The sequence below is a fragment of the Cavia porcellus genome, unplaced genomic scaffold, assembly GCF_034190915.1.
Source record: "Cavia porcellus strain 051 isolate PalLab524CR breed Dunkin Hartley unplaced genomic scaffold, mCavPor4.1 scaffold_12, whole genome shotgun sequence".
Taxonomy (NCBI): domain Eukaryota; kingdom Metazoa; phylum Chordata; class Mammalia; order Rodentia; family Caviidae; genus Cavia; species Cavia porcellus.
The window spans coordinates 54,140,622-54,163,318 of NW_026947495.1; the positions used below are offsets into that span (position 1 = coordinate 54,140,622).

Genomic DNA, 22,697 nt, shown 5'->3' on the forward strand with positions numbered 1-22,697 from the left:
CAGAAACTTTTTAATAAGAAGTGGTCCCAGTTATTGATTCTGGGAAGTATTTCCCGTGCGGTTTGAGTCCTGTTCATGAATTCTTTACCTACTCCTATGTCTCCAAGGTTTCTACCTATTTTGTCTTCCAATAGATTTAGTGTTTCTGTTTTAATATTCAGATCTTTGACCCATTTAGATTTTAATTTAGTACATGGTGATAGACATGGGTCTAGCTTTAGTTTTCGGCAAATGGAGAGCCAGTTTTTCCAGCACCATTTATTAAAGAGACTGTCGTTCTTCCAGTGAACCTGCTTGGCTCCTTTATCAAAAATAAGGTGGTTGAGTGTGTTCGTAGTTGTGGTTGTATCTTCTAATCTATTCCACTGATCTTCAGCTCTGTTTTGATTCCAATACCATGTTGATTTTACTACTGTTGCTTTGTAGTATAACTTCAAGTCAGGGATTGTGATGCCTCCTGCTTTGTCTTTGCTGCTTAGAATTGCCTTTGCGATTCTAGGTCTCTTCTGGTTCCAGATGAAATTTAGGAGTGATTTCTCTAGATCTATAAGGTATGTTGATGGTATTTCTATTGGGATTGCATTGAATCTGTATAACAGTTTTGGGAGAATGGCCATTTTCACAATGTTTGTTCTTCCTATCCATGAGCAAGGGATGTCTTTCCATTTTCTGAGATCATCTTCAATTTCCTTTTTCAGTGTATTATAATTTTCACTGTATAAGTCTTTCACTTCTTTCGTAAGAGTAATTCCTAAATATTTCATTTTTTTGCTTGCTAATGTGAATAGTCCAGTTTCTCTTATTTCCCTCTCTGTAATTTTGTTGTTCGTGTATAGGAATGCTATTGATTTCTGAGTATTGATTTTGTATCCGATGCTGAAATTTTTTATATTTTTATTTCCTATTTCTATTTCTTCATCTAAGAAGTGCCTATTCATTTCAGATGCCGATTTTTGAACTGAGTCTTTAAATTTGGAAGGTCTGACATAATCAGAAATATTACACTGATTCTTTTGATGAGGCTAACAAAGCCTTCTAAAGACAAATGATGTCACATTTACATCATTAAATATGTTCCCATTTATATAATTGTACAAGTTTCATCCATCTCATGCACTTTTCATAATACTTGGGATGCTTTTATTCATCCTCACATCAGTCTCAGATGTCATTTGCACTTGCCACACCCATCCACAGGAATGAGCTCTCAACTGTGAGGTAGCTTAACAGTCTTTGCAAGGCTATGCAGGTCAATCTTCATTACCTCAAAATGATAGGATTGGAGTAAAATGGCATTCCAAATCATCTTGTTCAGACCACCAGAAGGCTTTAAGAGGAAAGGCAACACTTCTAATCTATTGATGTATGTGTTTAGGCATGATCCTGTTACAAAATCTGATAGTAGATGTCAATTTTAACAGCACAACTTTAAATGCTGTTTCCTGCTCAAGTGTGCACATGCTCAAGTGTGCACATGCGTGACCTTACAAGGTCTCACCCAGCCAGTGTCCCAGGTCGCATCTACCTGGACAAAGTACTGAGCTGGAATGATTTCTGCATCATCTACTGTGCATTGTGCATGACACTAACACTGTTCCCAGATCTTCAGCACTGAGACCTCTACACTGAATATGCTTGCTCTTTTAGACTCCTTTTTTTTTTTTTAATCGGTACTCGAGATCGAACTCATGACCACCTGCTTACAAGGCAGGTGCTTATGCCGCTGAGCTAAATCCCCAGCCCCTTTTAGACTCCTTTTGTGGTACATTCCCTTTTGGGGTTTCACTGGTCTCTGGGCCAGACCTATCCATGGAATTTATTTTCATATAGCTCTTGATTTCCAAACAAATGAGAATTTGAGTCTTCTTTCTGCACATCTAACAATATCTTTTCCTCTGTTGAAATTCCATATTATTGACATTGACATTTACATATTATGACATATACATTTAGATCAATAGATTTCTCAGTATTTTATTGGACAAGTTAAGGCTATACCCATTTCATTAATCCATATCACAATAACTTTAAATAATTTCTAGTCTCCAAAATATTCCTATGTTCAACACACACAAAAACCAATAATATCAACCAAAATGTTGGTTTTGATGGTTGATGAAAATCACAATATTTGTTCTTCTCAAAGCAATACCTTACGTGGTAAAATTGTCTTCTATGTATTTGGTTCTAAAATATAATTATGTTTTTACTTATAACAGTAATTTCTAGCTAAAACTGCTTAATTTCTCCATTTATATGTAGCTACATGTCACAACTACAAAACAGACAGATTTTCTATTTGTAAAACAGAAATCTTGAGCTATATATCAGTTTTCTCACTTACTAACTACAGCTACAACTATAGCTACAGTATTTTGTTTTTAGGACAAAATTTTAAATGATACTTCAGTAAGTTAAAATGATCTAGATAATATAGAATTCATTTTCTTTAAAAAGTAAATCTCATGTGAAATTGTAAATGACATTTATAGACATTAAATTCAGTATCCAATATTTTTCATTAGTTTATTTTGGTTGCCAATGATTTTTGAAAGTCTATTTTATGTTGACATTCAACAGAAATCTGTTAGTGTGCTTATTTGCCTGTAAGTTTTGATTCTTTGGATTGCAATCTTAGGATACTGATTTTTAGTAAGGAAAACACAAAAAGTTACCTTCTTAACTGTTCCTCAAAATGAAGGCAAATTGAGCCATGGCTCAGGCAAGTGTTGGCAGCCCCAGGGAGAGAACCAGCCATCGTCTCCGAGATCCTGTCATGTTGGAAGTTAGAGTGTTGGGCAAGACAGCAACCTGCTTGCCTGCTTGGTAAGCAGCTGCTGCTCCAGTGGGCAGCCAGTGACCTAGGGAGAGAACCAGCCAGCCAATGTCTCCCGAGATCTGCACCATGTTGGAACTGAGGGTGCTGGGCAACAAAGAAACCCACTCGCCTCGCTGGTAAGCAGCCTTGAGCCTACCAGTGCGCAGGCTGAGAATCAAAAATCATCCCCCCCCACACACACTCCTGTTAGCAAATGGCAGCCAGAGGTCTGAACATCTGTTGGGAGGATGACCATATACAATATAGCAAATGTAAGAGATTTCCTTCTGTCATCTCATTGAAGGCAAATATTGTTATCACTGTTTTGCTTAGTTCTGATTAATTATATTGCTCTATTCAATATTCTGTTTTGATGTTCTGTATTGGGTTTGATTTTGCGATACCTGATTGAAAGGGCCACTAATGTGAAGATAATGAGATATACTATGGTACCTATTACTGTTATGCCAGTGTCCCGCTGTAAAGTTCTATACCAATTTCACTGCATTGTCTCGATTGGCTGTGTTCTGTCTTGTTCTGTTGTATTTTACTACCTTCAAAATAAAAAAAAAAAAAAATGAAGGCAAATATAGTTCACGTTATTTCTCTAGTAGTCTTCAATGTGCCATCATTTAAGTATGAAATATTCTTTATGAAATTTTAAAATATTAAGATTACTTAAAATTCAATTTTGAATTAATCTCTCTGACAGGACTTAAGTTTTGGTGAATCTGGCACTCCTCAGAACCAAATTGGACTCAACAGTTTCTATGTAATTGTAGCTAGAACTTGATAGTTTTGTGCTATAATATTGTAAATATTCTAGTTTGTGTTAAATCTTTATTCTACTAAATCTGGGTAGACACTAAAAATTTAAAGGAAGAAAAAGCTCCTTAGGGCAGTTTTTTCCTTGAATGGTTTGGACGTTTTATTTATGTTCAGTTGAGTAATGTAACTTGCCTTCCCAGGGTATTTCTATATCCAAGTAACACATTTGTACCATTTCTACACTAGTTCTTGCCATTGGCTATGATCAGTGATTATTCGATTCTACCCACTATTCAGACACAGTTACAAGTTGTAATTCAAAAATTCTCTAGTTCATTTTTAGGAGAAGTTTTATATTTTTGTATGAACATAAAATAGGAAAAATGATTTTCGTTTGGGTAAGCAGACAGCATGTCATCACTGTTAACATGTTATAGTCTCTTTAAGTTGTTATATTAATCTTTTAAATTATGGTACTGTCATTTTAATAAACAAGATTTTTCAGTGCATACCTGTTTTAAAGAATTTTTCATTTTTCTAAAAGCCAAAGTTATCTTAAAATCTAAACATGTAAACTTCTGATTTTAGAATTAATTTTTATTAAGCAAATCAAAATAATCAGTTATTTTTTAACTATGAAAACCTATAAAATTTTGGTTGATTTTTATTGGATATTTATGATATGAGTGAATGTATTCTATATTGATTTTTATGAATATATGAATCTTCTGAGGACTAGAATTTGCTTAAAACTTTTGGTATGAATTTATTAAATGGCTGTATCTTTAATGTCTCCATAATAATATTTGTAGATTGAGAAACAGAAAAATAGATAATATAAGTATGTAAATCATTCAAAATTCCCTACATTCTTTAGTAGTTTTTCTTTATTAAAACATGTATGATGTTGGTAATTATTTTTATGCTCAGTGCTTTGCTTACATTCCAAGGTTTTTATTGGCTTCTTTTCTCATATAATATTTATGTTTGTATCTTTATTCTTTGAAAATATAACCTTTGTAACACTGAAGTATCTCTTTTCTAGGAGAAAAATGCGACATCAGCAAACTGAATAAATGTTTTCAGAAGTGTAGAGTCTTCAGGAAAATACTGGACTTCATGAGATCTCAAGGTTAGCAGTTCATACATTATTATTTTCATGCTTTGTACAAATGTAAGTTATAAATGTTCCAAGTCATTATTGCTAATGCAAAATTGGAAAACAAGATATAATATTCTCACTTAAAATACATTCTTTTAACTAATCAATCTTTAAAAATTGATTCAGATAAGAGCTGTACTATTTCCACTAGGTGTAGTTAAAAGAAAACATTGTTTTAATAGAAACCATGGTTTTTACAATGTTCTTTTTTAATGGTAGTCCTATTAACATAAAAATAAATACTAAGCATGTCTCTCATTTGTCAAAGTATATAAACCTACTTAGTGAAAGTTTTATTTTTTTTTTTGCAAATTTGGCCACAATCTATACACTTATACACATAAAGGTAACAGGACAGCTGATGAGTAATCATGAAATTCCTTGACTCTCATTCTCTGCTTTTCCTAAGTACAAAGAAATAGTCTTAAAATGTGACCCCCAGAAAATGATCATTTATTTAAATGAAGAGGATTTTGATGATACTTTCTAAACTGTTTATATTTATAAAACTGGAAAAGTAAGCCTATGCATTATTGTATAGGATATTATAATAATGTAAATATTAACGTAGAAATTATAATTCCAGTGTTGATTAAAAGGATTCATTCAAGAGGATAAATTGAGGAATTGGATGATTTCTGAGTCATTTATATCAATGTTAAATGATGATGCATTAGTGATGTCCTATTTTTAATTTGTTGGGCTTATCTTCAGTCTCTGTAGCTTTTTTCATATATGTTCAGAGGTTTGTTTGTTTGTTTGTTTAGAACTGATTGTATGCCAGGCAGGGGCTAAATTCTTTGATTACTTCAAAACTAGTAAGATAGTCTTTGTAGTAAAAAATTATCCAGCAAGTAACCTACCCCCCAAATAATTCTACTATTAACTCAAATAATACATAATACAAAAGAAAGAACTATATTTAAAAACATGTAATGAATTCTAAACACCAAAGGAAATTATTTGAGGATTTTTCATATTTTCACATAATGGTATTTATTAGCCTAAAAACTGAAATTATGCTAATGATGTGTATCCTTTACAATATACAACTGACTTTCTTTTAAAATAAAAAAGTCACTTCCACTACAGCCCAAGTGAGTAACAGGAGATTCTGAGAAACAAAAAACTTTGGCCACAGCTGCAAATTTAATGTTGTGGAAAAAAGTTTTGCAGATAAACACTCATGAAAATAACAAAGGTAACACTGCTTCCTTCCTTTTTTAAAACTCAGTATATCAGTTTCTTTAGTGTGTTCACCAGAGAATTGAATCATTTTCCGAATTACCTAGAAAAGCTTGTGGGTTCAAAAATGTTCAAATGCTGTATAGACTCTTAAAAGATCAGACGCAAACAGTAGCTGCGTGAGCAAAGAGATTTGGAATAGAACAAGAGTTAAGTCTGCTTAAATGGAGTTTTATAGCACTCTCTTACTAAAGTGTTTTTTAAGGCAGTATCTTAAGAAATTAAAAATTATAAACTTTTTGAAAAGTCAGTGAAGATACTTGATGCCTGCCTAATTATGCCATTAGAAAAGTATCTTAATTATTTATAAGGACCGTGACTATTCAGTAAACATGTATCAAGTATCGACTCTATGAAAAAGACCAAGAGTACAACAACAATAAAAAGAGTATTCCAACATCTTTGCTTCAGTGGAAATGCAGGGTAGTGTTAGGTAATGTGTAGGTAAAAACGATGCCATGCAGAAAAAGATGAAAGGAAATACAGAGGGTAAGGACAGGGCAGGGTTTAAAAGAAGCCTAATGATTTAGCACAGCATAATTTATGGAAAAGAGACAGTGGTAAATACTGCCTATAGTAGCAACTAAAAAGAAGTGTGATAAAATACAACATGTGATGGTATGCTTCCTAAATCATCATTAGTCAAGGTTTGTTGATGTAAACAGAATAATTAGTATTTGTTTTTCTCTATTTACTAGCAAAAATATTATTTTAAATGATATGTCATATTATTTGCAACAAGAAATAGATAATTAAATAGAAATTGACCCATTCATTTACCAAAGAGATAAAGACTAAAATTGTTATCTTTGTATAAAAGACAAGCAATTTTCTGTTTTCAGTTTGGGGGCAGAACATCATGCTTTCCAGGCAATTGCTCTGCTCTGAGCTACATCTCCACAATCCATTTTTAATTGAATAAAATATTATAAAACCTTAAAAATGTCCAAAATCTCCATGTATTATCCTTTTAGGAAAGCACAGAGAGTCAAGGTTGAAATTGACAGTGAATTACTTAAATGCCGTTTCCTTCACATAAATTTTTCAATGGCTGTATGTCTCCCTATGTACATGTTCTATATTAGAAAACATACAGAGTTAAAAATTAAATTAACCTATTTTTGCTCATCAACAATTGAGTCCTGAGGTTCTTTTTGATGGTGATCTGGTTGGAATTTTCCCATGTCAAAGTTGGTTCTGAGTACAGGACTATAGCGATGTGTAAGGTCTGGATATTCCTGCACATTTTTTAATAATACATGATTACATTCATTATGTGGACTTGGAACAGATACATAGCACAATTTCATTTTTTCTACATCCCCTTTCCGTCCCCTTCTTGTCACCTCAATCCATCTCTTCTTGGTCCTGTTTTCTTTTGCAAGAGATTTGTCTCCCTGTTTTCTATTACCTTTATTTTATTTTGTGTTTTATTTATACTTTGGATTTCTCATATAAGAGAAAATATGAAATATTTGAGCTTATGCCTTTGATTTATTTTACTTAACAGTATGGCCTCCAGTTGTATCCATTTTCCTTCAGATGATTCAAATTTATCCTTCTTTTTAGGCAATGAAATACTGCACATGTTTTGTAATTCTTCTAAATTATAAATGAACCTGTCAGAAGACTTGATGTTATTGGCTAGAATTGCCTTTATTGGCTCTATTTGACAGTTAGCCAGTTTCGTCATGTGAGAAGAAGTAGCTACATCAGTGTATTTTTACTCTCCATATAAATTAATATTTGACCATTCAATTAAACAAAACAAAATTTGAGTTAAGTCTCAAAACCTTTTATATATTCCAGTTCCCTCAAGCCTTTTAAAAGGCAGGTATTATAAAGGCATATACTGCCTAAATAAAATACTCAATATTCAAATTTCAAAGGAAGCAAAATGAATACCATGATTGTTTAGAAGTTCTATCTTCATTAAACCAAAGCAGAGAGGGCTTATCACATAGTGTGTTGTGGAGAGAACTACTGGCCAGCTCTGTGAGACTGACCACAAAGAGGAAATGAACATTGTGTTTTGAGAAAGCCAAAGAGAAAGAATGGTAAGGGAGAAAGGAAGGAGAGAGAGAGGGAGAGACAGAAAGAGGGAGAAAGGTGGGGAGAGAAGGCAAAAGAACACCAGTGGGTCTGGAGAAAACAAAGATTTTCTGTATGTCTCCGTATAATGCATCGACTCCTTCCAAATCAGTGTAACCTTTTCTTTCTTTCTTTTTTTTTTTTTTTTTTTTTTTTGTCGGTATAGAGGATTGAACTCACGACCGCCTGCTTGCAAGGCAGGTGCTTATGCCGCTGAGCTAAATCCCCAGCCCCAGTGTAACCTTTTCTATATTCATCCTAGGACAACTCCTCAAAGAACTAAAAGGTCTTTTACTTAGGATATCTGAACTATGACTTTAAAAAAATGCTTTCTCTTAAATTGTGTTGATTTCATTCCCCCTTTAAATTTGTTTATAATACTGCTGCCCCAAGAATCACTTTCAAATTGAAACCGCAAATCCAGTTCCCCATGGATGTTTACAAATAATAACTCATCCATTCACTCACAAGCCACCTTTATACATAGATCTTTGAATCTGGTGTCATCTGACATGCCCTCCCAATTTGGTTGACTCTCATCTGCATCTACTTTCAGTGGTTCTCTAAATGGATAACATTTTAGTTCTTAGAAATAAATAATTTACCTAATCTAAGTTTCTCAACTTCAGCAATATTGACGTTTTGGTCCACATAATTCTTTGGGAGGGCCTGGCACTCTTTGTAGCATATTGAGCAGCAGATGCTAGTGGGGGTCCCATCTTACAGTTGTGACATACAAAAATGTCTTCAAATGTTGCACAGTGTTCTCAAGAATCAAAATTATTCTGAGCTGAAATCACTGATCAAGCTCTAACTTCTGCAATCTTAATAAATATGTCAAATACTCAACTTTCCAACTAGTCCTGCATCTTATTCTCAATTAAAATGGCTTCACAGAGAGATTTTAAATACTGACTTCTCTTGTTTAAATGAAATGTATCTGTTTGAATATCTGCATATTTTAAATTTTTCTTTACTTGCTTATACCTGGCTTTGTATCTAAAACTCATCTTACAAAATATGAAGGCTGAATATAAGCTAGGTGGTAAAATTAGAAATCAACAAACAGTAAAATTTTAAGATTAGGAGTAAAGTTAGATTATGAATATAATAAACCCTTTTCTTCACTTCTTTTTCTTAGGCTTCAATGAAACTTCTAGCACTTTTGATCTTCCATATTCTTTCTAGGTCTTGCTTGTGATTTTACACACAATGCAGCTGCCTACTTTCTACTCTTCTGTGGATCATTCCTTTCTTATACAGAACTTCCGACTTCGAATTCAAGCTATAATGAATTTTCTCTTTCCTGTCTATCTGGGCTTATGAGTGCAAAAAGAACTTGCTACTCTGAGGACTTACAGTTTTTTAATGTGCATTAGTCCTCAGTAGCATGCACTAATCCTTCCACTCAGACTGTGATCAGTCACTATTTCAAAAGTTTATCGCTCCACTCCAGCCACACAATCCCCTCTTCACTCTTAGTGCACCTGCTATTTTAACAAGCAAATTGAGATCGCTGCATGAAAACTACTTGTGAACCTTGTAATTCCTCCCAGTATCAAATGGCTACCTCTATCAACATTTTTACTGTTCATTTCCTCCAATCTCAAAGAAGGATCATAAGCCTTCCTACTTTGCAAGCAAAGCCTGTTTGACTTTATTCCTCTCCTCAGCAGCTGAGAACATTTGCCATTAAGTTATCTCTTTTTGTTCCTTATCTTTTGCTGATTCTCCCCCTTCAGCCTATGCATGTCATCCAAAAAATTAAATCCAAAAAATTAAATCAACAAACAAACAGAAACAAACTGACTTCTTTCCCTTGGCTCCACCCCCACTCTGTCCAATTTCTGTCCTCCCAGCTGGTTCTAGCACAGCCTGGCAGCACTCTGCTTTATTATTTCCTATTTCTTAAGAATCACTTCCTCCTCAGCACAGTTCAATCTGACGTTTAACCCCATTTAACAGAGCATGCTCTCTGTATGGCATGGATGACCTGCATTGCTTATCTTGACTGTCTCTCTCAGGGGCATTTGACACAGTTAACTACATTTTTCTTTCACTCTCTGGCTGTTGTTACCCAAGTTTTTCTCATTTTCCCCCAACATCTTGTGGACTTTTGTAGAGGATTCTTTCACAAACTCTTTCTTGGTCTTTCCATCTTGAAAGTAACAAATCACAAACTCAAATACCATAAGTGGTCATGGCCAATATCCATACGTGAAATTGTTAATAAAAACAATAAACACTGTAGAAGTCAAGGAGCATGCTCACAGAAGTCCTTGATACTGTACTTCTTCGCAGATGGTAGTGTTCCCTGCAGATCCATGCTCAGCCTGTGGCTCTGCTCTCCTGTCTGCTTGCCTCAATCACGCAGAGCCACTCCTAGGACTTTGCTAGCGAAAGTGGTGATTCCAACACTCTTTTGTTATGCTGCAAGACTGTTATGATACACTTGCTTGTGAGAAATCAGTATCTAATAAGAACGCACACAAACATCATCAAAGCAATTAAACAAAAAACACCAAAGCAATCTCTCTGGCTCTTCCTCCTCGCTCTCTCTCCTCCCCCTCTGCTTCCCTTGCCCCTTCCCCCTCCATTTCCTCCACTTCATATGTAGGGGTGTGTGTGTGTGTGTGTGTAAAATCATAAATGCATTGATGAAGCCTTCCAAGATTATTAACAAACCCAAGTATACATAATAGATTAGTTTCTGATGAAGAGGTTTAACCTAGAGGGAAGAAGGAAGGATTCTGGCTTATAAAGGATCTCATAGAACAGTTCTTTAGCCACGTAAGGAAAATAAGATGCATCAGTGCAGCATATACAATATTGAAGAAAATTATAGGTAAACATTTAAAATATTAAAGATACTTAAAATTATTTCAAAATATTACTGAGTGCTGAATAAATTCGATAGCTTGTAGATATTCATGCGACTTTTGCCTAGGAGAGTATGTAAGCAACACAAGAAAGCAAAAAATAAAAAGACATTTATTCATGTTTAAATTTTAAAACAGTAAAATTTGCTCTCCTTGTTGTCTAGTTTTATGAGATTTGACAATTGGATTGTGATGTACCTATGCTACATTTAAGATGCTGACCAGTTCCATCACTTTCAAAATTCTTTTAAGTCACCCCTTGTCAAATTATCTGCACCTCAGTCTCTGGCAACTAGCCTGTTCCAGATCACTATTGTTTTGTGTTTTCCAGAATGTCTTATGGAGAATGCACTTTTTGCATCTACCTTTTTATTAATATACTCATTTGAGATTACTTCATGCAGTTTCCTATATCAATTGTCATTTATTATTGCTAACTCATGTCCATTGTACACCTATATCAGTTTGTTCATTCATCTATTGAAATTTACTTATTGAGGGAAATGTGATGTGTTTAGTTGGATTTTGTTTCCTTTTAGTACTGAGGATCAGATCTAAGAACTCACACATGCTAGGAAGTGCTCTTCCCCTGAGCAATCTCCCAAGCTCAGAGAGCTCTACAATACCTATTGTTTTCCATTAGCTCAGTTTTAAATGAAGCTGTGATAAGTATTGATGTAGAAAATTTTGAGTCTTCATTTATTTTGAGCAATACCCTAGGGAAATTGTGTGTCATGTTGGAAAACGCTGAAAAATTATTTTCCAAAATGACTTGCACCATCCTGTATTTCCATGAGCAATATATAAGCATTCTGGTTGCTCCACATTTTTTATCAACATTTGATGCTGTAGGCTCTTATTTATTTTATTTTAACCATCCTGATTCATAGAATGAATTTGCATATATTTAATGAGTAGTAATATTAAATATGTTTTCTTAGATATATTCACATCTATATTCCCTCTTTCATAAGAATACAAATATTTTGTTCAAATTTTATTACATTGTTTACTATCAAGTTTTGAAGATGGTTTTTAATACTCTGGTCATAGGTTTAAAATAGAGAAAAGTCTATTTAGTTAATATATGAGAAATAATTGTCAAATTTTTAAAAATTATTGTTCCAGTTATCTATAATATCAGACAAATGCAAAAAATTGTGATGAATATTAACACATTGTACAAGGACAAATATATGAATAAAATATTTATCTTTCATATTTTCTTGTATTTAAGGTGGAGTTGAAAGCATGTATCTGAATATGACATGAAATGATTGGAAAGGAATTAGTTTTTTTAATAAAATATTTATATGAAACATGACTTTAGAAGCCTCTGAAGAATTTTGTTTTGTTCAGAATATGTAATAGGCCAATCTTTCCCTGCTTCTCTTTACTTTAAGGAAAGTGATTACAATTTAGTTTTTTCTTTAGATTTATAATATCAAGCTAAAAATAAGCATCTGGGAATTTGTGTTACTGCTAGAAAATTCTATCCTACACATACATTTCCTGAAGGGATGTTAGTTTTGTTTCACTTATAACTAGTTTCCATAATCAAAAGAAGTGAATATGTTAAAAAAAATTAAAACTAGCAATTGGGAATTTATTTCAGAACACAAATAATCTCTTAACTTTCAATTCTTTTTTTCTCTAAAACGATTTTTCAAAAGAGAATAATATGACATTTTAAATGTGACATATTTTAAGTATAGGAATTTTATTTTTAGATTTCTAAAAGTAGCATTAAGTAACTGTTGTAAACACAAAAGTAGGGTCAGAATAATATGACTGACTCATATTCAAACTTATTGCCTATCCTCCTCCTCCCCATCTCCCGTGAACTCAGTCTCCATTGTGCTGTAGCCAGTGGACTTTCTTCCTAAGCCATGTCTCCTGGACAGTCTCATAAGGTTAAAAGATGTGTCAAAGCACTCAGAGAGGCCACACTGCTTCATGCTCACGGCTTGTGCTGTATTGAGACTTCCAGAGATTTACTGATGTAGTGGGACTCGAAAAATGATAACAGGACCAATTGTCTCCATGGCCTTCACCCTTTCTCCTACATTACAAGATAATCACTGGCATCAAAAGGACACAAGAGTTTTCTTCTTCTGTCCTTGTGTTATGCTAAAATAATGGATTTCTTTTTTCTTCTCAAGAATTTTTACTGGATTAAATATAAATCCTAGCTGGATCTATATTCTTTTGATATTAGGGCAAGCAGTAATCTTCTATTCTTTTCCTCTATTACTAATTGACACTTGAATAATAAGACTATTACAAAACCTAATATTTAAATTTGAAGTCTTTATACCAAGGTTGATAAGAATTGAATGTGGTCAGTGCACAGTATTTATATGTATCGAAAGATCATAATGAATTCCATTAACTTGCAAAATTAGTATGTCAGGAACAACCAAAAATTTTAAATAAATTAGGAAGCTGTGTCTATGAGTGGGCAAAATACAAGATAATATATTTAACTACTTTTGATGTAGAGAAGAATTGAGTTAATAAAATCAGTACATACCGTGAGTCTTGTATTGTTCTTACCATTTGAGTTTTTTAAAAATGTAAAGAAAATAAGCATATTATTTCATCAAAGATGTATTGAATTCTTTAATGAATAATGTTCATGAAAGCAACTACCTTTATAAAGTAAAATCAAAACTAGGCGACTGGTAACAGTTCATTGGAAGAGCACTTGCCTATTACATGCAGGACACTGGGTTTAATCCCCAGCTCAACAAAAAAAGTCAAAACTGTCAGATTTCCATTCAGACTAAAGCTGAAACCTGACAAACTGAGAAATGAAGGAATGCTTTGTTTGACCTTCCTATTTATTTTAAACTTAAGTTGCTGAAATTTTACCATTTGCCAATTTCTTGTTCTGTGCTAATCCACATAAGAGATATGAACGGGATGAGTGTGTTTGAAGTGACGGGAGTATTTTGAGGGGAATTAATGGTGATGTGCCTTCACTATGATAAAACTTTTCATTTAAACATTCATTGTATATTTTGATTATTACTTGTACTTTGTTGTCTGTGTGGCTATGAAGTCGAGTTTGTGATCTCTGCTTTAGAAAGTTATATAATTTTTAAAACATTGAAAAGTATGTGTAACAGGTTTTATTATGCACTACTGGTATACATGCAAGTTTTCATAATATTTTTGGAGCATGTTTAGAGATGTTTATTAAAATAGTAATCTATTTGATTTTTCCATTTCTCTAGTAATTCTACAAAAGCACTCATAGAGGAATAAAAGATGTCCATTGACACATTATTTATAACAGTGAAAATTTTGAAATCTTCTAAGTACCTATATTAAAAAGTTAGTTTAGTAAATTATAGCCAATCTGTATGTTGGAATTTTGCATAGGTCCTTAGTAAAAGAATGAGACAGTTTTAATTTATGCTTACATGGGAAGACATTAAGTAAATATTAAATTTTTAAAAGTGGAAAAATATTTTTCTATGAATAATGATTTCATGTAAATAAAGCAATGCATTAATATATGGGTTATATCAAACTGGGAACAATGATTATCTGTGATAAAAATGAGATTTTTGAGGATTCTTGTGCACTAAACCTATATTCATATAGTGACAGTTAAATTATTAGAGCACCTACATATAGCACACACTAAAAAGCTAAATACAGATGTCCAAAACAGTCAACTTTCTTCAAAAGTTGTCAGATAAGAAACTGTGGCCCTATATTTATACCTGCAGCTATCCACACAGTAAGAATAATTGTGTACAATAATTGTGTACAATTATTGTATATTACAGACCAATTTATAAACACTAAGATTAATTTTAACAGTTTTTGTTGCTTTTTAATTTTCCTTTTTAAATGAATAGAATTCATTTTTAGGCATAAGGGAAACGTATTAAAATGTGACTCATGGTTAGGAAGAAGAATATAATCTAAATATTAGGTCAATATTTTTCATAGGTACAAGAAGAGAACATATTTGGACTTTAATGAAAGATTGTTTGCTGGGGACCAGATATATTCTACAAGCTTTAGCTATGTCTCTTTTTTTTTTTTGCCTACAGTTTAAAATACTTTAATAACTTGTTTTCAAATGAAAACAAAAACATAATGTTCAAGCTGTTGAGAAGAAAACCTTGTCTTCCTAATCTTAATCACAGAGTAAGTAGTGGTTTGCAAAATAAGCTTGGAAAATTTTGAACACCATTTGTCCTTGAACACCATTTGGTCTACAGATTGACAGATGACATACAAGATGGCCTTCCTTTCACCTAGGATCATCTCAAGCATGAGGCAAACCTGCACGCAGGGGAAGGAATTCATGTGTTAGCCTTGGAAATGTTTATGTCTAGTCTGGTCACAGTGACAGGTTTATTGCCATGATGAGAAAGAATAAAAACCTTACTGGCCTAGAGAGGGACTTGAAAATGAGGGAAGGACCAGTCTGGAAAATGAGATTATAGTTTGGACTATTGTCATCATTATCAATGGCAAACATATATTGAGAACTTCCTAGATGAGAGACATCAAATTAAGTGCAGTGGGGCTGAGGTTATGAAATCCACGTGAAAACTTGACAGAATGATTCATATCTACAGTTGATTTAGTATTAAACATAGTCATTCCAGACATCACTAGTATTGGTGAGGTTTGAAAGCTTCTGCTTCCCTTGGAACTGTGATTTCTTCCTTCAAAAAAATATGTGTATGCACACGCACACACACACACACACAAATCAGTGTGTAAAATCAGAGATTTACTCTGCTATAGAGTCATAGTTCTACTTTGAAGTGATACACTTAGGTTAACACTATAATTAGACAAGACTATCCAGTTTTCAACACCTTCATGTGCCAGTAGTTTACTTTTAAAATTCATTTTAAGTAAATTCAAATATGTCAAGGTAACTTTACTAAGCCTTTGTCAGTTTAAATACACTTTTTATATGACTTACATATTCTCATTGTGTGTTAAGTGGCAGGAGTTTTGTGTCATCATTGTAATGCTAGTTAGAATATGCAGCTTGGAGCTTGAAAATGCAGATGCATTTCACTGCAAATTGTCTTTACTTATCCATTTTCAATAATTATGTAAATATGCTTCTTCAAAGTCCATCTGAATATGTTCTCTTCTTTCTTTTTTTCCTAATAGTCAATTGGCTAAGCCTTCTGTAATATTTTCATGAATCTCATGGGTTTTGCATAACTATTCTTACCAACTAACATGCCAGTATCCAGTGACTACCTGAAAATCATATCTTATTTAAAGTATGGGTTCCATCAGGTGAACCATAAATAATGACTGTCTTTAAGATTTTTGTTTTTTCAAGGTGTTTGTTGACCTCAGCTTCATGAATTATATTTAGAATTTCTAGAGTACATAATTTTATACATGTCCAACCCGTCAACTCATTACAGTGACAAGGTTTCTTCATCTCTGACTCTGCCATCGAGATTTTGGCAGAATCTACTCTTCCTTCTAAAAATGATGTTTAATCATGACTCATAAACATAATGTTTCATATGTTCCAGTTATTGAGAATATTAATATTATACTGCAGGAGAACAAGATTTGAAAATTATGAAAATGTATATTTTCCATTTAATAGATGAATAAATAATAGACATTAATATTAAATATGTGTAATTTACAGCTGCTGTATGAATATGTTGCACTAAGTACATATTGTTTCATATGTATGGCATTCTCCAGAACTATCTGTAGCAGTTCAGATCTTTATTTTTTTGCATCACTCTATTTTCTCTGCTCCCCAGGATAGAAGATAAACCAACTCTTTTAAATGTCGAGATGGAAATGGTGGAAAAATTTACATTTTGTTACTGATATATTCTGCTTCATGCTGTTTTTCCCTATTTGTCTCTCAGAAACAAAGCAAGGGTGAAAGCAGCTACTTAGCACCAGTGGGACTCACCGGTGTGCATCCCATACTGCTCTAGTCATGTTAGTAACCTAAACCCATAGCAGAAAAGTGGGACAGGCCACTTGGAGGCTCAGGAATTTTAAGTTCCAGTACAGTGCCATCTCATTACCATTTTTCTTCTTTAAGGATTCTGCCTGTTGCCTCTACTTTCCCATATTCCTCACCAGCCACGGCTGGGGAACACTGAGTTCCAGAGATTTGCTGATCGGATCATTCAGAAAATGAACCCCAAGGCCCTTAACAGTAGGAATATCACCTTAGATTTTCCAAATGAAAATATACTTTCATCTTCAGTGTAGGATGAATGATATTTATCTGTTCTATCACATTAATGTTCTATTATGAATACCTGAAAGCATTTATTATCACCAATTAGTATGTCAGCTTTTAAAGTGTAAATGGAGAGGAAAAATGTATTACTATCTTTAAATTCATTTGTTATGAATTATCTTAAGGATTGAGAACGTAACACCATCTTTCAGGGAACTGACATTTCTTAAACATAATTACTTATGGTATCCAAAAAAAATCATTAGAGTATCCACTCAGAACTTCCTTTTTTATTAATATTTCTACTTATTCCTAATAAAGTTTTCTCACTTTTGTTTTGCTTTTCCTTTTCTTCACATTCGGGCTTTCATCTATTTTTATTGATTTGAGTTTTCTGATAATTAAATTGATGATCTAGAACTATTACTTGCCTTCCAGTTTTCTTTTTGATTCATTCAGTTTAGAAACATTTATTATCTACCTACCATGTGCACCGGAACTGAGACTCCTAAGCAAATAAGAGAGCTCTGGTTTGGTGAAACCACTGAACTTTACTCCCTTTACTCCCTTCAGTTCCTGAGAATGTGCTGTAGTTTAGACTGAGCATGTCCTCCTCATCGTGCTACTAGGTGGGGCTTTGGGAAAGTGATGGAATTGCGAGGTGGGTGGAGGAACCTCCTGGATGGAAGTTGGGTGCTGGGATGTGAATTGGAAAGTTGTGTCTCCTTTCTGGCTTCTCTTTTTTTCTTTTTGCTTACTGTCTGCCATGATATGAGCAACTTTTTTCCACTGAGGTCCTTCCACCGTGTTGTTACTGGCAGTCAAGTGACTGTGCTGCTGAGAAGTTTATGGACTATGCACCAAAGGAAACATCTCTTCCTTTAAATTGTGTGTGTTAAGTATTGTGTCTTGGTGACCAAGAAAGTGACTAAGGCAGGATAGGCGAGAAAAGTAAGATTTACATGCTGTGGGTGATGGAGAAGGACAGAATTGACCTTCGCCTGTGGAATACAGAGGACACTGCCTTACAGTTTTCTCAGAAAAACCTTTCATTCTGTTTTATAGAAATATCTATGTGTACAAATATCTGTGAAAGAAGTCTAGATACTCACATACTCTTTATTTGTAATTTCAAATGTGGCATTTTGTATTTCATTATTATTACATCCCGTACCGTTTCTAGTCATGTTATTTATCTAAACCAATAGGAGAGAAGTGGTACAGGCCACTTTGAGGCTCAGGAATTATAATTTCTATCATAACACCATCTTTTTACAATTCTTCTTCTTTAAGGGTTTTTCTGTAGCCCTTACTTCTCCATATCCTTCATGATGCATTTATCATATGTTCTACCCCACTTACTGACTATCTCCACTTACATTCTATGTCTTCCTTCCTACCCTTTGGAGAAGAGAGGTCTTTCCTTATTTTCATATGGCTCCAAAGAACCATTATGTGGAATTGCTTTTTAAATGGATCATTGACCTTTTCAGTGCAGTCTTGCCTAGGACTTTACCTTGATGTTTCTCCCATGTAGTTCACAATCATTTCTGGGGATACAAATAAATATTCTATTTCTTTGCTTTCACTTGAAGTTTCTCCTGCCCTCTTTAATTAAAGAATAATGAAATAATTTATGTTGGCATGCAATGAGGTATTTTCTAATGCATGACAATGCATTTATGAATACTGTGTTAGTAATACACTACGTTTGTAGAGTCTTGCATCTGAAGGAAGGATCTTATTTTTGAAGGATTATACATTTTGCATCTTATTGTTAGTAGGTAACTACCAAAGCCAGTTTTAAAATAGTGAAAACCATGCCTAACATTTCTATCACTTCTTCAGAATCACCCCAAGTATATTTAGAGGGTTGCTTATTCTCATTGGATGAGGAAATATTCTTAATAAAGGACAACAAGAAATGTAAACAATATGGAATAATGACATAAGAGAGTATATTAAAGTAACTACGACAGGCTTAAAATTCTCTTTGCATTTTTTCTTTAAAATTCTTGCAACTCTTTGCATTTGACTCGAAAGCTTTATTAATATGTACTAAAATACACTATGATGCTTTGATAGCTTGAGCATTTTGTCCAAGTATTTTCACTAAAATTGACAAATTAATATGCACTGGTTTTATTATGTGGCTTCATGGAAGTCCAGTATGCCTTTCCTAATAGAGATGCAGGGTTAGACAAGAGTTTCCCTTTTCTTTACTCTGCCCAACAAGGATTTTCATGGCTGAATTACTTGCTATTTCCTCCTTGTCGTGTACATACCTATTCAACTCCTCACCCCTAAATGAGCTGACATTTTACTTGATATTATATAAAAACATCACCTATTTTTTCCAGTATTTAGTTATTTTCTACTAACATCTAGGTATTTGATACATTTTAAAATGGCTCCTTTAGAGATCTTTGATTGAAAATGACAAGAGGACCAAGACTTTGGCTCGTTCTGTAATTTACAGTGCAACTTGAACAGCCATGTATAATAACCTGTTTAACAAATACTTCTTGATATATATTAAAATTTTCTACTGTTTTTAATATGTCTTTTTTCCCTGCAGTTCTGGGGATTGAACCCTGGACCACACACATACTAGGCAAGTGCTCTACCACTGAGCAATACCCCTAATGCCTACGACCTTTTATTTGAATTAGTGTGGAATTTCTCTTTCCACTTCATGTGGAAACATTTGCCTCTTAGAGAAATGTTTAGCAGTAAGAAATAAGTAGGCTGTGAGAACAATAGTAATAATTGTGGGCATGAAAGTAGTAGAGTATGGAGATGTAGTTCAGTGGCAAGAGTGTTTGTTAGGGTGATAAGGGCCTGGGTTCAATCCTCAGGGCTCCCCCACCTCCATGCACAAAAAAGGAAAAAAAAAAAAAGATGGTGTAGATTTTAAAAACTGATTTAATTCTGCATGTGGATTCTTTTTATTTTCACGAGAGACTGATTGTTAGCTAAAGGTGTCTGCTCCTGACTATGCGGAAGCAAATGGTAGGAAACTATCACAGTGCTAGGAAGCATGATAAATCTGAAGATGAAGCCTAATCCCCACACGGCAGAAGTGGCCAGCGTTGCTGCTAGTGTGCCAATGAACCTGAGGGATGAAATGCCAGAAGTGATGGACCTGTAGTCTCTCCCCACGGAAACAACAAGAAATTACGATACTCTCCAGCCAAACCTCTAACCGATTGCTGTTCCTGGATAGTGGAGTGCATTGTCTCACTGAAGCAAGGTGTTGGCAGGCAACCAGCTCGCTCTCTCTTTGCTCCAAAATGCACTGAATAGGCTGTTGGACTTGTTTATATTATTTGCTGCAGTGGCTTGCCTTGGCAAATTATTCCCTGTCTTTATTGTTAAATTCAGTGTTCTGGTAGTGTTTTAATTTTAGTTTGTAGCCCACTGTTTAACATTTCTACTAATGTAAACAATACTGGATAAATTGATATACTTTCTGAGTTAGAAGCTTATAAAGCTTATCTCATGCTCTGTTTTGAAGACTTTTAGCTAATAACTTGGAAGTGTTTATTTTTTGCATTTTAAATTTTCTGAATTCTTAGGAAAACATAATACCTGAAATCTCATCTTTTGCTCTACTGCCAAGACAGCATCTTCCTAATTTCCTTTGGTGCTTAACTGTGAAGTCAGCTTCTCTTTGCCATTCTCTGCACACTAAGCCCTGGAGAATCATGCAGACTTCCCTTCTGTATTCCACAACACACCTCATTGATCTCTCTAGTTTTATTGCTCCAATTCTTTGTTTTCCGCAGGAATCCCTGCTGGCTTGTCCCGATAGCATTCTGGCTACATTCTGAATTACCTACTTAGTCTAAATCTCTAATGCTGCAACTCTAGATTCTAGTGACCTACAGACCCCATCTGGAAAATGTTACCTACTTACTGTTATTGGAAGTTTGGCAGTTGTGGTTTTATCTGTAATATGATATCTGGGCAATTTTTATAACTCATGCATCTAGAAATATCATGAGAACATTTTTCATGTATTTTTTAAAAATCAAATATTTTTAGCAGTGTTTTTTCTGTAAAGTATGACTTTCCAGAGAAAATGTTACATTATAATATCTTGAATTCATCTGACTGCTTGGATTTAGAACTTTTTTCCCTTGTGTTCAATATATATTTTAAAAATACCATATAGACATGTTATATACACATAGAGTACAGTGTGATTTTTCAGTACTAGTATGTAATATGCAATGAACAGTAGACTTAATGTTTCTACATGCAATCAATCAGTCTTCTTTACTTGACCATTTATGGAAAGAGACAGTTAGTGTCCAAGGAATGAAGTCTGGCTCAAGTGCTCCCAGAGTATCGGGCCTTCTCTCCTACCTTCTCCTCCAGCTGCTACAGAAACAAATCCTCTATCACTAATGCCTCACTTTAGCAAACAAGGAAGGGCTGCCAGGTTTTTTTTATTGTGAAACTCACGTATTGGAACTTATAGATATTCATAAAGAAAGGGGCCTTTTGTTTTATTCTCTATTTGATAACTTTTCTCATTGACTTTACAATTCTGGCTTTCAGTGGGTCATGATCACTACAGACACTGTTCTGTAGGGCAATGATTGTCCTAAATCCTTGTTCCTGTCTTTAGCTACTTCAGGATGGCCTGAAATTGGAGATCTTCCTACTGCATAATTAGTGGTGTGGTTGTCAGAGTGATTCCAAGTTTGAGCCCAGCCTTGTCAATGTAGTGATTTAGTAAGACCTGCTGTCAAAATGAAAAATTTTTTAAAGGCTGGGGAGTCTCAGTTATAGCACAGATTTCTTCTCCCTCCACAGTAGTGTTGAATGGCTTCTCCCCCAAGGTGATACAGACTGTAGCATACAAGGATGAGTTTCATTCTTTCTGCTATAGAGAGCACAAACCTAGATGTAGTTTCTCCCAGATTCTCATGTTGCCCCTGGAGACATCACATCCGTCAGCAGCTCATTCTCCTCTTAGAGCATGGTGCCATAATTTAAGCAATGGTTCCATAGTCTCTGAGCACCCGAATTAGGAAAAATAACACTTGTTAATGGGGAAAGATACTGAGTGATTTCTTTCTTACAAATTTTTATATTTTTCCAAGAATTTTCAAATTATTATAAAAACAAAGTTACACAGATAGAGAACAAAATTGTTTTTATACCAGTGAAGAAAATGAGACTCAGTATGATCAGGTGATATTTTCCAAGTCTTTCCCAGCTCCAGAACTTGGAACCCTTCATCAGTGAAGTGGCCCTATCAGTATTTGAGTAGTGACTAGAATTTTCAGAGTGATTTTCAAATTACCTATTCCCATCTAGGTGTTTGGTTTTTTTTTTGTTGTTTTGTTTTATTTTGTTTTTTTCTCACTACTGGAGATTGAACTCAGGGCCTTCATATTGAGCTATATTCCCAGGCTATTTATTTTAATGTTTTTAAATTTTGAAACAGGGTCTTGCTGAGTCATTAAATTGCCTAGACTGGGCTCAAATTTATGATCCTCCACC

General features: G+C 34.1%; 1 protein-coding gene across 1 annotated transcript in view; it reads left to right on the forward strand.

Annotated features, from left to right (window-relative positions):
* Csrnp3 (cysteine and serine rich nuclear protein 3) overlaps positions 1-22,697 on the forward strand; it is a 187,684-nt gene that overhangs the window by 36,516 nt on the left and 128,471 nt on the right. The window contains exon 3 of the mRNA XM_003478555.4: positions 4,632-4,718. Within this exon, the coding sequence (XP_003478603.2) occupies positions 4,706-4,718 (13 nt within the window). The 5' untranslated portion in view covers positions 4,632-4,705. The remainder of the gene's footprint in view (positions 1-4,631; positions 4,719-22,697) is intronic.